This window comes from Serinus canaria, chromosome 1 (genome assembly GCF_022539315.1).
Source record: "Serinus canaria isolate serCan28SL12 chromosome 1, serCan2020, whole genome shotgun sequence".
NCBI classification, from domain to species: domain Eukaryota; kingdom Metazoa; phylum Chordata; class Aves; order Passeriformes; family Fringillidae; genus Serinus; species Serinus canaria.
The window spans coordinates 20,908,394-20,923,307 of NC_066313.1; the positions used below are offsets into that span (position 1 = coordinate 20,908,394).

Sequence of the window (14,914 nt, forward strand, 5' to 3'; positions counted from 1 at the left end):
GTCATAAAAGGAAATCGGGTTTGATAAGCAGGACTTTCCTCTGAACAAAGTCATGCTAGCTGTGACCAATGATTGCTTTGTCTTTCAGGTGTTTTTCAATACCTTCCAGAATAATCTTCTCCATAACTCCAATTTCTCTCATATGACAATTTATCATCAAGAGTACCTAAGATACACTGCAATCTGAAGCTCCTTTCTTTTTTGGCTGTTACTAGCTCTACTACTGATAGTATTGACCAAGTAAAGCCTGAACAAGAAGTCCTCTGGGACAAGGAAAAGAGAAAAGCAAGTAATGCACTTCTAGGAATTCACCATTTCATAATCTGCTGACTGAAAAACATGAAATTTTCTGGGACAGTTACAGCCAACTTCAGGATACTCACAGTCACAACATCATCATGGTTGTGATGCCTTGAGAGGCTACCTAGAACAGAGGCTAGACAGTGTTAAAGGAATAAAGTAGGTATTTATTAAAAAGGCCTTCAAAGAATACACCTTGGGCAGTACAAGGCTAAGGTTATACCCAAGATCGATGACAGGTCACACTTTTTCACACTTTTGTAAGTTTTGGCCTATTTACATATTGGGGTTAATTGTCCCATTACTGCTGCAGGTTATGAAGTCCCATCCTCCCAGACTGCTCTCCTCAATTTGCAGTTGTTTCTACTTTTTGAGCCTGAAGCTGTAACGGTGTCCTTGGTTCTCAGGCTGGAAAAGGATTGTTTTGTCTAACTAAACTGAGGAGAACTTGCTAACACTTTATATGAAGTTCAGAGTTATATACTAATGCAGTACAGAATCCGGAAAATATGAAAGCTAAAACTTAAGGCATCAGTTGTGTGGATGTTAACTGTTCTACTACCCTTTTTCTACATGGTTATAACTTTCTCTATTTCACAATTTTATCAAGCAGCTTTCTGTGTTGACTCTTGCTAACTGCCATCTACAGAGCTCTAGAAAAAGCACTTCTACCACGTTCTACCTTGATTTTCATAAAAATTCTACCTTTATTATTTTCTTAATTTTTAAAAAATGAAATATCACTCATATTACCTCATAATGTGAAGTATTTGCAACAGCACAACATAACCAATATGTTCCAACCAGAGGCTGGGACGAATTCTAGTAAAGGACAAGGCTATCTACAGTCAACAAAAACCTGAGGCACACATGTAAGCAAACGCTCTTAATCTATTCAAATCAAAGATTCTACAAACACACAAGGTCACCATGACCAGAGTGCTAAGAAACTAAAGGGGAAAATAGTTGTTTAGTGCAGTAATAGGATAATTTTCTTTCCCAGACAGAGTGACCTCAGAACTTGCCGCATCTTTTGGAAACCCTGCTCCCTTCTTGCAAGGAAAAACTGAAGATATAAGCTGGTTTATTTTCCTGAATATTTATTTTCTGGTATTTTATATATTCAAAAACATTGCTGTCCAAGGTAAAAGAGTGATTTGCTGTCTGCGATAACCAAACAGAACACAAGGGAAGCAAAGAAAACAACCACATAAACTGAAATTAACCCAGAACCATTATATTCTCAAAAAGACTCTGACCTTGCCTTTACGGACTGAATATATTAATTAATGTATTCTCAGGAACCTCTGCAACTACAGCAGAACCTTAAATGGAACAGTGTAAAGGAAAAAGAAGGGAGAAAAAGATACTAAAAAATGAAAAGAGAGGTAATCACCAAGGAAGACAGACATCCTCTGACTGCAGGAGGACACTACAACCTAAAAGTTCTGATGATCAGCTATTTGTATTACTGACAAAGACCACTTTCCTGACGGGGGGGCTATACTCTCATTTTTTAAACAGTATTAAAACCCTCCTACAGGCCAGGTAAATCACATTGTAATCCAGTACAGCTGTGAGAAACAAGCCCTGGAGAGAACCCTGCAGACTACCTTTGATCAACCTAGCAGTGCAAAATTATGTTGTATATTTGTCTACACTAGGCTGGTATCACATGATCAGCAGCTATATTAGAAGCCTACCTCTTCCTCTACAGCAGTGGGAACCAAAACTTTTCCCTTTAATCCATCTAAGATATCTAAGCAAAGATACAACAAAGATATGATGTATTGAAATGTATTGATTTTGCATTATTGAGACACAAACCAAGCAAATGCTGAAAGAAACTAGGCAAGCACTTCTAAAACTTTGTATGGTCACTTTTAAAATAAAATATAAGCCATCAGTATGAGGTACTAAATCTGTAACACCACCCTGAAGCAGGCCATTTATTCAAAGCTTGGAGAGAACATTAGCAGGAAGATCCAATGCAAACAGGGTATGGAAGAATTCATTTTGCAGAACAAGACCTGCAGATGGATAGTTATTACCAAAATTCTGCGCAATCAGAAGAACCCCACCTCCTGAAGGCTGAATAGACAAATTTATGTAACTTACAGCATTTATAAGAATCTTGCGTTCATTACAGTTGCTTAAAATAACCAATTCTTTAACACACACCTACTACTTTGATTAGCACTCAGTCTGAGTGCAAAGGGAGCCTTTATGATTTCTAAGCCAGTCTTGCAGTCTTCATTCCCGCCTACATACAGATGTAATTAGTCTTTATAATTTCAGATCATATTAAATGTCTTTGTGTGTCTGCAGAGCTAATCAGTACCAAGGTCTTGACCAAAAAAATTGAGTTTTCTTAAAACATAAATATTCTAGTGTCATAGTTTGAGAGGAAATGAGTTTTTTTGGGATGGTGTGGTCATGCTAATCGGTGTTCAGATTTTAATATTGGCACCTGGTTTGTCCACTGAGGGCATGGATACGCCTCTGAGAACACAGAGGGTTAAAAGTTGTGAACTCCCAGGGGAAACTCTCTTTGGGTTCTGGTCCTGGAAGAGAACAGACCTTCCCCTGCCCAGCTTTGAGCTGGGCGGGGGAGGGGAGCCATGCGGCTGGATGGAGATAGGCCAGTCCTGGGCCGAAGGGTGGAGGAGCACTGCGAGGCTTCCGACAGCCATCCCCCATTTCCCCCCCCTCCCCGTGATAGCACGGCAGGCGTGCTGGAGAAGTGGGGGGTGCCCGGCAGGGCAGCCAGGTGTGGGAGTTCATGAACCAAACCGGCAGAGCCTGGGACTTTTAACCCTTCTTGGGATGATGGAAACCTTGCAAATGCTGATTCCTCCTGAAGTTGATGAGATAGAGTGGGATAGCAGGAAATGGGCAAGTGAAAGATATTGAGAGAAGTTGAGAAGAATCCTAGGTGGGAGGAGATGATGGAGTGGCCTTTGGCTGGACTTTTTTCTTAAATAGCCATGACAGAACCCTTGAGTTCCTGTGACACAGAGACTGCCTTCTAGGGGGAGGCAATGGCTCAGAGCCAGGAGAGTGTGGTGATGTGAAAGTGTGTGAACAGAGACGATGGGTGGGGAGGGTGGTGGTGGTGCCCTCCGTCTTCGAAGAAGAAGAGGAAGATGATCTCTGTTCAAGAGACCCCTCGGCCTCAGGGGGTGAAATCTGGGGGAGACAGGTGTCCCAAAAGGAGAAGGACTGTGCTCTTTTTTGGAACTGGACAAAGCATCCTTAAAGGGAAAAATCCTAGAAGCAGCTCTGATCCATGTGCAGTAGTGAGAGCACTGGACATGGAAGGAAGAGGTCACGATGGCAAATGTTCTCCGGCTGGTGCCACACATGACACGGAAACACGAGAAGTTTCGACTGTTTCCTGGGGAAGTCTGTAGTGCAAGAGAGACTCCTCTCTTCTCGAGAAATTGAGAATTGATTATCTAAAGGGTGGTGATGGACTGAGAGTGGGTGATCTAAGGGGTGGTAATAGAATTGGAAATTTGGTGGGGGGGAGGAGGAGGAAATTTGGAAGTCTTTCATCCTGTGTTCTGTGTGTTTCTTTTGTAGTTTTGGGTTAATAAAGATTTTTTTTTCTTTCATTCTTAAGTTGGAGCCTGCTCTGCTCTGTCTCTGATCACATCTCACAGTAGATACCAGGGAAGGGATATTTTCATGGGGGCACTGGCATTGCGCCAGGCTCAAACCATGACATCTAGGTTCAGCTTAAACCCTTACCAAAAAGCTAGTCCTGTGACACTTTTCAGGAAAAGGCCCAAACATCCAGCTCCAGGATATCCTGGCACATTAGCCATTCTGGAGAGTAACTAGGAGGTCTCCATGCTAGTTCAGCAAGTCAAGGAAGATCAGTAACCAGTGCTGTAAATGCTTTGTGGCACAGCCCTGCTTTCCTTCAGTCTCTGGGCTCATGTTAAGTTTCACTCCTCCTGCTAAAATTGGGCAAGTTATTCCAGCCTGGAACGAGGTGAGAGGTACCCCAAAAGAAACATTTCCAAGCCAGAGACAGATTGACATAAGGGAAAGACAGAAATGCAGATGGGAACCCTGAATCTTCTGAAGCTCATGCTACTTTCTAGAAGGACATACAGAATCTTTGACAAAATATTGTAACTTCCTGCAAATGTCCAGAAAGCAGTTTAAAACATGTCTTGTCATCAGGGAATACTAAAATATCATAGTGTCAGATAGCAAAGGAAACTCAAAAAAAAACTCCTACTACATAGGCTAGAGGGGTTTTGGTAGTCAACTAATTATAAAATAAGGCATTGCAGCAACTGGAAATCAGATGCAAATATACTCTCAGTCCTCTCCCAGAGGGCACAAACACCTTCTGTCCAGAGGACAAAAGCAGCAGACTCTCCAGTATCATGCCTTTGTGGTGGTACTGGGACAGGTAATAGACAGTGCAGTATTTTTTATTAACTATTTTACCAAATTACTTGAATTTGGGACCACTGAACTCAAGTCCAGGGGAACTCACATCCAGGATGTCTTTAGGCAGCAACAGTTGCATTGATAACACATTCAAGTTCAGTAGCTCTGGAGCTGCAGACAAGGAGTGGCAGATAAAAGTGTTTTTTTTTTCAACTGCAACTTTGCCAACATGCCTCAATCACGCTGGATTTAAAGTAGAGTTAGGTCTTGAGGGCTCTGTCAATATTAGTCTCCTGATGGCGACTGTCAGTCACCACTAATAACAGCAAATTTCAATCTAGCCATCAAGAATTAAAGTGAGCCTACAAGCTCCAGCTCCACATGACACTGAACAGCCATCATATGACAGCATCCTTGCAGCAACAACAAGCCACATCTAAAGCAAACCACTTGCAAGTAAAGGGTTCCTCCACTACTACTGCTCTGATTTTTGTTCTAATCTCTGCACAAAGACATATTGCCCTTGGGCTGAAATCCCTCTTGCCATCAAACACCTGCCCATCACCTGCAAAGAGTGGCTTGGAGGAGACAGTCTTCAAGAAACACAGCTCTAAGGTGGTCACTTCAAAACTGTAAGCAGATCATCCATGCCACTACAAAGCACACACACATGTGATCAAAGCAAATAGGGCAGCAGGAGTAGGGGGGGTGTCAAGGCCTGCCAGACTTCTGCAGTACATATTCAGAAGCAAAAAAGACATCAATAGAACTTACTATGATCACTGAATTCATGCCTGTAAAAATTACTTATTGGATTCTTGACTCTCAGCTGCTCCCAGGGCTACACAGAGCTTTGAGAGGAAGAACAAATAATTATCAGTTTTGTTTCTGGCGCAGCCAGTGCAGACTCCATGCATTTTAAACCAGGGAAAGCAACTCACTGCCACAGGTGTGGTGTTTGGCATCCACAGACAAGAAACTGTAATACTGTTGGAGGTAAATTTCAAATCACACACCAATATACTGACAGTCTAAAACAGTGGTGACAACTCCTAGTTGCAGTCACATTGCAGCTATGGGTCATTAGAGCACAGCTATCTCAGCATTTCTTTTCTTCTAGATCCCCTGCATGTGCACAAACAGGTGACATGGAAAAAGGCAGGAGAAATCCTGAACCTACATATACCTTGGGCTTTAGGAATCAGCAGTGCCAGCTCAGAAAAAGGGGGCTGCACTAGAGGGAAGAATGTACCTCTGCAGACAAAAACTACCCTGTCTCCCAACTAAGAGCCTTAGCTCTCTCTAGAACTTTTTCATCAGACCTGCAGAAGTTAATGTAGAAATTAAAAACTGAAAGGACAGAGTCAGATCATTGATCCTAAATAACATCTAAGCAATTCAATCATGTCTTTCCCATTGCTGGCTTAAACAGCAGAATATTGTAATTGGTATTGACTGGTCAGTTTGCTACTCTAGTTGGTAAAAGTCTGTATCTGAATGAAAGTTTTTATTTTTATTACATGAGTCAGACTATGAGCAGATAATTAATTATATTAAAATCTTCTTTGTTAAAGAGTTAGATTAAAACAGTTCTTATTTCTCTTGAAGGACATTATGTACTTCATTGTCAACACTCTCATCAGGGCTCACTAGGCTATAGGGAGAATCCACACTGAAATAGCTATAGAGGTATTACCAGAAAACAAGTACTTGGAAGCCCAAAAATAGCCTTTATATTCCTTTACAGCTTTCACTGAACTATTTTTTATATAATGCAATATGAAAATGTTGTTCTGATAATGTAGCTCTAGGAATGTACATGAACATTCTGGGCCCCACATATATCTGGTTTTCACTGCTAGAGATTCACAGGAGGTCTATAAAAACAAAAATCTTAGAGCAACAGTGCTCTTTGGCTCATAGCTATCCCTATTTAACTGATGTGATTAACTGAGGCAGAAAGATATTGAACTTTTTGTCCAAGGTCACACAGTGAGGTCAGGAATGGAGCTAAAGCAGACTCTAGCTCTTTCAGTTCACTGCTTTGTTTTAAAAGATCCCCCTTTCAGCTCTTTCATGCAAAAGTAGAAATGACTTGATACACTGTTACACTAAGAGGTGCAAATCCCCAGTGTAAAAAGAATGCAGGTTAGAATTTAACGCAAGCATACGAAAATCCCCTTTAAGTCCACAGGATGCAGAAATATTGCAGCACATCCCATCGCTTTAATAACATCTCACAACAGAAGGGACTTGAGTCACATTTAGTATACTGCCAATTCCAAGTAAAAGCTCTTAGGAATACCAAAATTTATGCAGTCAGCCAGGAACACATAGCTGATGTAGACTCTTGGAATAATGTATTATAACCAACTTTTTAATTTGAATATGGACAAAGTTAAAAAACAAAACAAAACAAAAAACCCATACCTTAATTTCTACAGCATTTTTCAAGTGTTTTATGAATACTAAGTAATCATCCTGACAACTCCATGACAAAATGGTACCAAGCAGTTATTTCAATATAGAAGCTGCACAAAGATATGAAAACTAAAGCTGTAGCTTCAGCCCTAAGTAATAACAAAAAGCCTCTAACTGCTCCAGAGGCCAAAAATATGGAAACATTAGTGAAATGAAATATCAGTGCTAGCAAACTCAAGTGGTGACAGGATTCCCTGGCCACCTTCCTCCTCATCAAAGGTTTTCCATTACAGATTTGACATCCCGGTTCGTGTTAAAGCAAGGCAAATCAATGCAGAATAGGTTGCTTTCTTTTTCTTTCTTACTGAACTTAAAATAGCTTTCTTCATAATGCACACTGCACTGCATTTACCCCTACTCCTCCAAGCATTTTCATTTCTTTACAATGAAGGAGAAACACAAATTCATTTCTGTCAGACTTTGGTCCAGTTAGTAGCTTTTACCTCCAAGTAATAGTGTGTCCTGAAAGTTGAAAAGACAGTGTTCGGTAAGAATCAGATTTAATTAACTTTTTAAGTCCTCTTCCTAGCTTTCTAGAACAGCTACCTCTTTGCCATAGGTGGAAATTAAAAATTTTTTTACTTTCAATTTTTTTTCCTTTCTTTTCAACTGCACCAGTAGAAACAGAGTGAACTAGCACCCAGCAAAAAATGTGTAATTTAAGAACCTGTGTAGCAAGATTTGATAGTGTATTTTAAAAAAGGGCTTAAATGATCCAGACACACCATGAAAATCAGTGGGACCTGAAGTCATTTCATAAACCCCATTCTTATTTGTAATTTAAATATCTGATCATAAACCCCATTTTTATTTGTAACTCAAATATCTGAACAAAAGTTTTCAGCTGCTCCTAGGATGTCAGCATTTCAAACCTAATAGTTCCGTGTGTACAGCAGTCTGAGGATGCCTCCCCTCCCTGAAAAGCTGCAGTCTTGTGTGACATTCAGAGACCTTTTTAAACAGCTCATATAAACATTGCAAATAAACATTTTCAAGATGGGCTTTAGTATGACTGCTGGCCTTTTACGGGGTACTGCAAAAATAAGCAAAGAGTAAACAGCTGTTTATTACAGCAGATGTGGAGAGATCTTCCCACTCCTAACGCCCACATATTAGCCACAGAGGCAAACCAGGACAGAGAGGAAGAGGCTCAAAGGGACACCAAGAGCAAGGCATAGAAGGAGCCTGAGACCTGACTAGAGAATGCAACTGAAAGACAAGAACAAGCATCATGACTGGACTACAGAAAGGCCTGAGGTGTGACCACCAATAACACAAAAGAATGAGCTGCATTCCAGCAGCTGGTGATTAAAGAGGCTGACAGCTCACCAAGAGCACAGTGAGCCAGGCAGACACTCAGTAGAAAAGTGCCAGCATACAAGAAGGATGCAAGGAGCAGCAAGATCTGCAGAAAGGCATATATCATACTGCATTTACTATCTACTGGGAACAAGTGTTCCACAAGCTAGAAATCTGCAACACTGAGCCCTTCAATCAGACCACGGTAATTTTGGGAGTGAGCACGTTCAGCACAGTTCTTTCCAGAGAAGTATCTTTATCCCATCACCTGCTTTCCAGGTCCGATAGGGCTCTTCACACATGACTACAAAGAGGCTCAAACCAGGTTATTGTTTAGTTGTCTTCCCTACTACCACAGAAGAGGTTTTAATAAATTATTTATAAGCTGGTTTATAATGAAGGGTATTTTTGGCAGAGAGCTTTACTGATCTGCAATGGTAAGAAACTATTACCCGCTTTTAGAAAACAGCCCAGAGTTCCAGTTCATTTTTAGCATTATACACTTGCTATAAATTATTATCTTAATAAAGTCTAATCCTCAAAAATAAAGAATTTTAATTCTTTATTCAGCCCTAAACATCCTGCAAAACCAAGAAGAGACTGAAAGGGCTGTTAACATTCACACCCAGTTTAGATATCTGATGTGCCATAAAGTAATTATTACATTTGTTATGTATTTATGATATAATTAACAGAACAGCTGATTGGCAAAGATTCATTATAAAAGTCAAATTCCAACACCTTCCCTCACTTGAAATAGCACTTTGTCTTGAAAGCAATGACAGTGATTTCAATGGCAGAGAAGGTACGCTTTAACAGGAGCAAAAGTGACCCAAATGTAGTGAACTTGGTTGTCATCGTTTGAGCCTGGCACAATGCTAGTGCCCCCACGAGATCACCTCCTTCCCTGGCACCCACTGTGAGATGTGATCAGAGACAGAGCAAAGCAGGCTCCAACTTAAGGTTAAAAGGGAAAAAACATTTATTAACCTACAACTACAAAGAAAGACACACAAAACACATAGAACACAAGATGAAAACCTTCCAAATTCTTCCTCCTCCCCCCCACCAAATTTCCAATTCCATTGCCACCCTTTAGATAACCAATTCTCAGTTCCTCGAGGAGAGAGGAGTCCCTCTTGCGCCACATTCTTTCCATGTCCAGTGCTCTCACCACTGCACATGGATCAGAGCTGCTTCTAGGGTTTTTCATTTTAAGGATACTTTGACCAGTTCCAAAGGGAGCACAGTCCTTCTCCTTTTGGGACACTTGTCCCCCCCAAATTTCACCCCCTGGGGCCGAGGGGTCTCTTGAACAGAGATCATCTTCTTCTTCTTCTCTTCTTCTTCTCTTCTTCGAAGCAGAGGGCACCACCACCACCCTCCTCACCCATCGTCTCTGTTCACACTCCTCCACATCACTGCACTCTCTTGGCTCTGAGCCATCGCCTCCCCCTAGAATGCAGTCTCTGTGGCACAGAAACACCAGTGGTTCTGCTGTGGCTACACAAGAAAAGTCCAACCCAAAGCCACTCCATCATCTCCTCCAACTTAGAATTCTTCTCAACATCTTCTCAATCTCATCAACTTCAGGAAGACTCAGCATTAGCAAGGTTCCCATCTTCCTCAGAGGGGTTAAAAGTCCCAGGCTCTGCCAGTTTGCTTCATTAACTCCCACGCCTGGCTGCCCTGCTGGGCACCCCCCCCCTTCTCCTTCACGCTGGGCCCTGGGCCACTATCACAGGTGCTGGCTCTGTCTCTCTCTCCCTCTCTCCGGGGGGGGGGGGGGGGGGTGGAATGGAGGATGGCTGCCGGAAACCCTTGCAATGTTCTCCTCCACCCTTGGGCCCAGGCCTGGCCTACCTCTCTCTCTCCGGCCACATGGCTCCCCTCACTCCCTGCCCAGCTCGGCCGGGCAGGGGGGTCTGCTCAGTCTCAAGCGGGACTCCAAGAGGAAGTTCCCCTGGGAGATCACAGCTTTTAGCCCCTGTGTTCTCAGAGGCGTATCCATGCCCTCAGTGGACAAACCAGGTGCTAATATTAAATCTGAACACCTATTGGCTTGCCCACACCATCACAAAAAACTTCATTTCCTCTTAAACCACGACATTGGTCTTCTGTGTTTTTGAACAGACTGCATACACATCAGAATCTAGCATATGTAAACAGACAAGTTATAAAGAGATCCAGATCTCTTAATGATAATGTACTATTTGCATGACACTTAGATGTTCCTTAACCACTAGAATATCAATCAAGTCCAAATTATCTTCATAGTTTGCATATAACCTCTTTCGGTAATGAAAGTGCTGTTATGGTTTCTGCTACTCCTATTTTAGACAAATATTGTAACCACAAAGCACAGTTGTGAGCTTCTCTGGCAATTCCAGTTGGGAATGACAAAAGCCAAGATACCTTAGCCCCTTTACCCTCGGGGACAAGCTAAAAACACTATCTGAAGGGACAGATTAATTTCAGGCAATGATTAATCTTGAGAGCATCTGCAGTTACTGTACATAGGCTTTATGTGCTTGGAGAATCAATTAATTTGCAATTTTTACAGAAAACAGTGCACAGAAATATAACATAGCTGCCTGTCTTCCAAACATACCATTAGTGGAACTGCTCTGAAGTCAGTGTCCAAAACTTACAGTCTGTGCTTCCACTAGAAGCAGGCAGGCACTCATTTTCACTTCACGAGTCAGACATTAAACCATTACCAGGGAAACACAAACATCATCACATGATCACTGAGTAGCAAGAGATCTGGGAGACAGGAAATTAGTTCCCTCCTTGGTGGTTTTCTTCTGTTACCCAGAAAATCTATCAGTTTATACATCCCTCAGTTCCTCAGCTGATTGATAGCTGCTTACACACATTGCATAGTTCATACAGTTTTTCATGTGAGTAAGAAAAAACAATGAAATTCCCCTTATATAGGAACAATTGTCTTTCATAAATAAAAGCCTCTGTGATGTTTGCAAGCATAGGCTGATCTTAATGTATCAGGTATTAAACAAGCAGACACATGAAAAGGATGTAATAGGCCCAAATAAAATGACTGCATCTGTGAATGTTTTAAAGACCAGTAACCTTAAACATGGAATTTGAAACAAAACTGAAACAACTATCTTGTGTACATTACTGCTGATATACCATCCTACAGTTAAAACTAAGTCAGATAAATGGCTTATGCTCTGTTTACAAGATGCTAACCCAGTAGAGAAATATTTGAATGTTACCAAACAGAAAAGGCAATAAAGGTTTGGATAATGCCTTTAACCTGTGCTTTCTATAATGAAAGCACTGGATCTGAAGAAAAACATATCCTGAATAACTTGTTCTCCCCTTCAAACATTCATCTGTGTGATTATTTTCCAAGAAGACTTGTGACTTTCCTCAAGTTTGTCCCTAAAACATTAAATCATAACAAGAAAAACATACAAATCCTGACTTAACTGCTTCCATCTCGCCTTTCACCTCACTGTTCTTGTGTGTAGAGCAGCCTTCACCATTTAACAGAAATCTGCAAAACTTTTACAGTACTTACACCTGTCTTCAAATTGCACACAGTATTACACATAAGTAATTATACCTCAAGAAACGAAAAACAGAAGCTAGGTGCAAACAGGTATGAGAACTTTGACACACTTTTTTATTTGCTTCCATCTAAAAATCAAAGGAACCTATTCTCCTTTCAGTTTCATCTTAGGAGAATGCCACAGGCTGCAGTGAATTAACATGTGATTACACTAGCATCCACAAGAAATAACTGTTCATTCCAGGGCCCTGAAGCCTTGCATTCCTATATTTGTGAATCCTTTAACAGAGATTTTTGCCTAGGTAGCTGTCCTTTCACATAAATGTCATCACAGTATTTTATAATCTGGTTTAGGTAAGATCAGAAGGGTTGCTAAAGGATTTGCAAATTGGTTCAACAAGGTCACTGTTTGACCTCTTATAGTAAGGTAATACTGACATATTTCTAATGAATGCAGCAGGCATGTGGCAGCCATACCACACTTTGACATTTTAATTCACTTAGCACATCAAATTTTTATGCTTTATTTATCACTCAAGAAAGTACTTACAGGGTCAGAAGGACCACAGAAGTCTCTGAACACTTTTGAAGGATCGAATTGTCTAATCTCCATTGCTATGCAAGGGCCTGAACACAACTCTGAAACCATCTCCTGGAAGAGAACGAAGACAGAAAAGAAGTTCAACTCTTTGGGCTTCAGCAAGGGTTGTATTTCTCCCCAAAACAAAGTCCAAACTTACAGGACAGGAACAATTAAGAAATAAGCATTTAGGAAAGTGAGGACACTAAATAGATACCATTAGTATAATGTTTTCCATTTTGCTACTTGGTTTAGAAGGTGGAAATTGAGAAAAATTGGATATTCAGCTTCAACAGGATTCTGAATAGCATGTAACAGCATCCACAATACTTTACATTCTTTTGTAGGTACATCCTTATTGATCTGGACCTAGATTCCATGACAGTATCTTGTAACTTGTCAAACTAGACTGAATCACTGGAATGCATTTTGCTGGGTTTTAAACCTGAAAAAACAGCTATGTTCTGCCAGTTCCACAGAATGTACCCTTGCAGTGTACCCTTGCAGTGTTCCCTACCAGAAGCACAGTACACAGCCCATATCTGTTTTCAAATATACACTCATCCGATGGCTTTAAGTCATTAAAATGTCTCCTGGGCTTTTGGCTCTCTCTGTCTTTTCCTCACAGATTACCACAGAAACTGAAACACACAAGCCAACAGAATCTGTGCCTGTGGCACAACCTGTTAAGGAAAGGGTCTGGCAACATTCTTGTGACATACTAATATGAGGATCTCAGTTACAGTGAAATCATCTGTTTCCCTGGAGTCTCCAGGAGAGTAAAGAGACATTGTGAGTTCTGTGTGGGTGATGAAGATGAGTCTTAGTTTTCATAAGCTTAGATTAACTTTAGGCATTAGTGCCAAATTGAAGTTTGTTAATTAGAGGTATAGGTTTCACAAGCAGAAAGACTCTATTTTTATGCTCTAGTCTGACTTCTTTTTTTTAAAACATGGCCTTATAATTTCATAATTTTCTAGGAATCTGGACAGGCAAGTTTTAAACAAATGAAGACAAATAAAGGAATCAAAACCAATGAGGAAAGATGAAAGGACAAAACATGCAGAGAAAGTAAGGGAGGATAGGCAAGGACTAACAAGGTTCTGCAATCATGCCCACCTGCCACAGGCAGATCAAAGATGAAGCATGGCAAAACATACAGAGTGGAGGCAAGAGCAGAAGGAAAACAACAACTGAGTCCTTCTCTTCCTTCTATGAATTATGACAGAAAATAAATACACAATGACTCCGAGTCAAGCAGCACTGTTCCAAAAGCTGCTATCCTCATACTGGATTCCATATTGAGAATGTGTGCCTAAGCTCCCCTCTCTGAATTTTATCCAGTGCCTCTATCATCAACCAGATCCTAGGAAATTTAAGTAGAAGTATTCCTTAAGGACAAGAAAAAAACGCAGACTAGCTTCACACTCTACAACATAAATAAATATTTTAATTCCAAAAACTATTTTATCATCAACAACAGATCCTCTGTTCAAAACAGGTCAAAGAGCCACATATTTCATTCTGCTAAGAACCAGTAAACAGTTCCTCCCTCTTTTATTGTTTCTGTCTCAGCACAAACATCCCACCAGCAACAGTGAACAACATGATGGAAGTTACTCCTGACTCCTTCGTTACTGCACAGAGCTGAGACTTGAAGACTAGCTGCCACCAGGTACAGCAAAGAGGCAGGTGGTTCTGTGCCTGACAAGCCTGATCTACTTACGCAGCCTCATCAGATCCAGAGCTGAGTCTAAATAGCAGGCAACGTTTGTCTGGTGAGGCTCCCAGTTAAAGCTACATCAAATTTTCTCTGGCAAATAGTTTATTCATCAAATAGCATGGTTTGTGGTCAGTCAGAACCATTCCAGGAGGTGGATCAAGCTCAATGAGTTTTGATTAATAAAGTGGATTCTAAGCTGAAATAATCTCACTTCTTTTCCCCCATTTTCTATTCTGGCTAGTGTAGGAAATAAAAGCAAAACAGCACAAAAACTAAGCAAAAGTACGTAAAATCCCATGTAGGAGATACTAACAAAGCTAAAATTTTGGGCAATTGTACAGCTTTCTCTTTTCACAGAGTACTTTATATACAATGTCAAACCTTTATCTGACTCACAAGAAATAACCAGAAGAAATGGAACTGCAGTTTTTTAAAGGGATTTCTGGATGCTAGTATCTTTTCTGCTGAGTTATTTTGGAATGATAAATAAAATTTAGATCAAAACAGACGGTTCTGAGTCACATATAGAAGTGGTCATATTCTTTCTCCAATATCCTATTTTGTAACACACTTTCCTATT

General features: G+C 40.7%; 1 protein-coding gene across 1 annotated transcript in view; it reads right to left on the minus strand.

Annotated features, from left to right (window-relative positions):
- Positions 1-14,914, minus strand: part of NME7 (NME/NM23 family member 7) — a 90,937-nt gene that overhangs the window by 24,912 nt on the left and 51,111 nt on the right. The window contains exon 10 of the mRNA XM_030235146.2: positions 12,582-12,683. Within this exon, the coding sequence (XP_030091006.1) occupies positions 12,582-12,683 (102 nt within the window). The remainder of the gene's footprint in view (positions 1-12,581; positions 12,684-14,914) is intronic.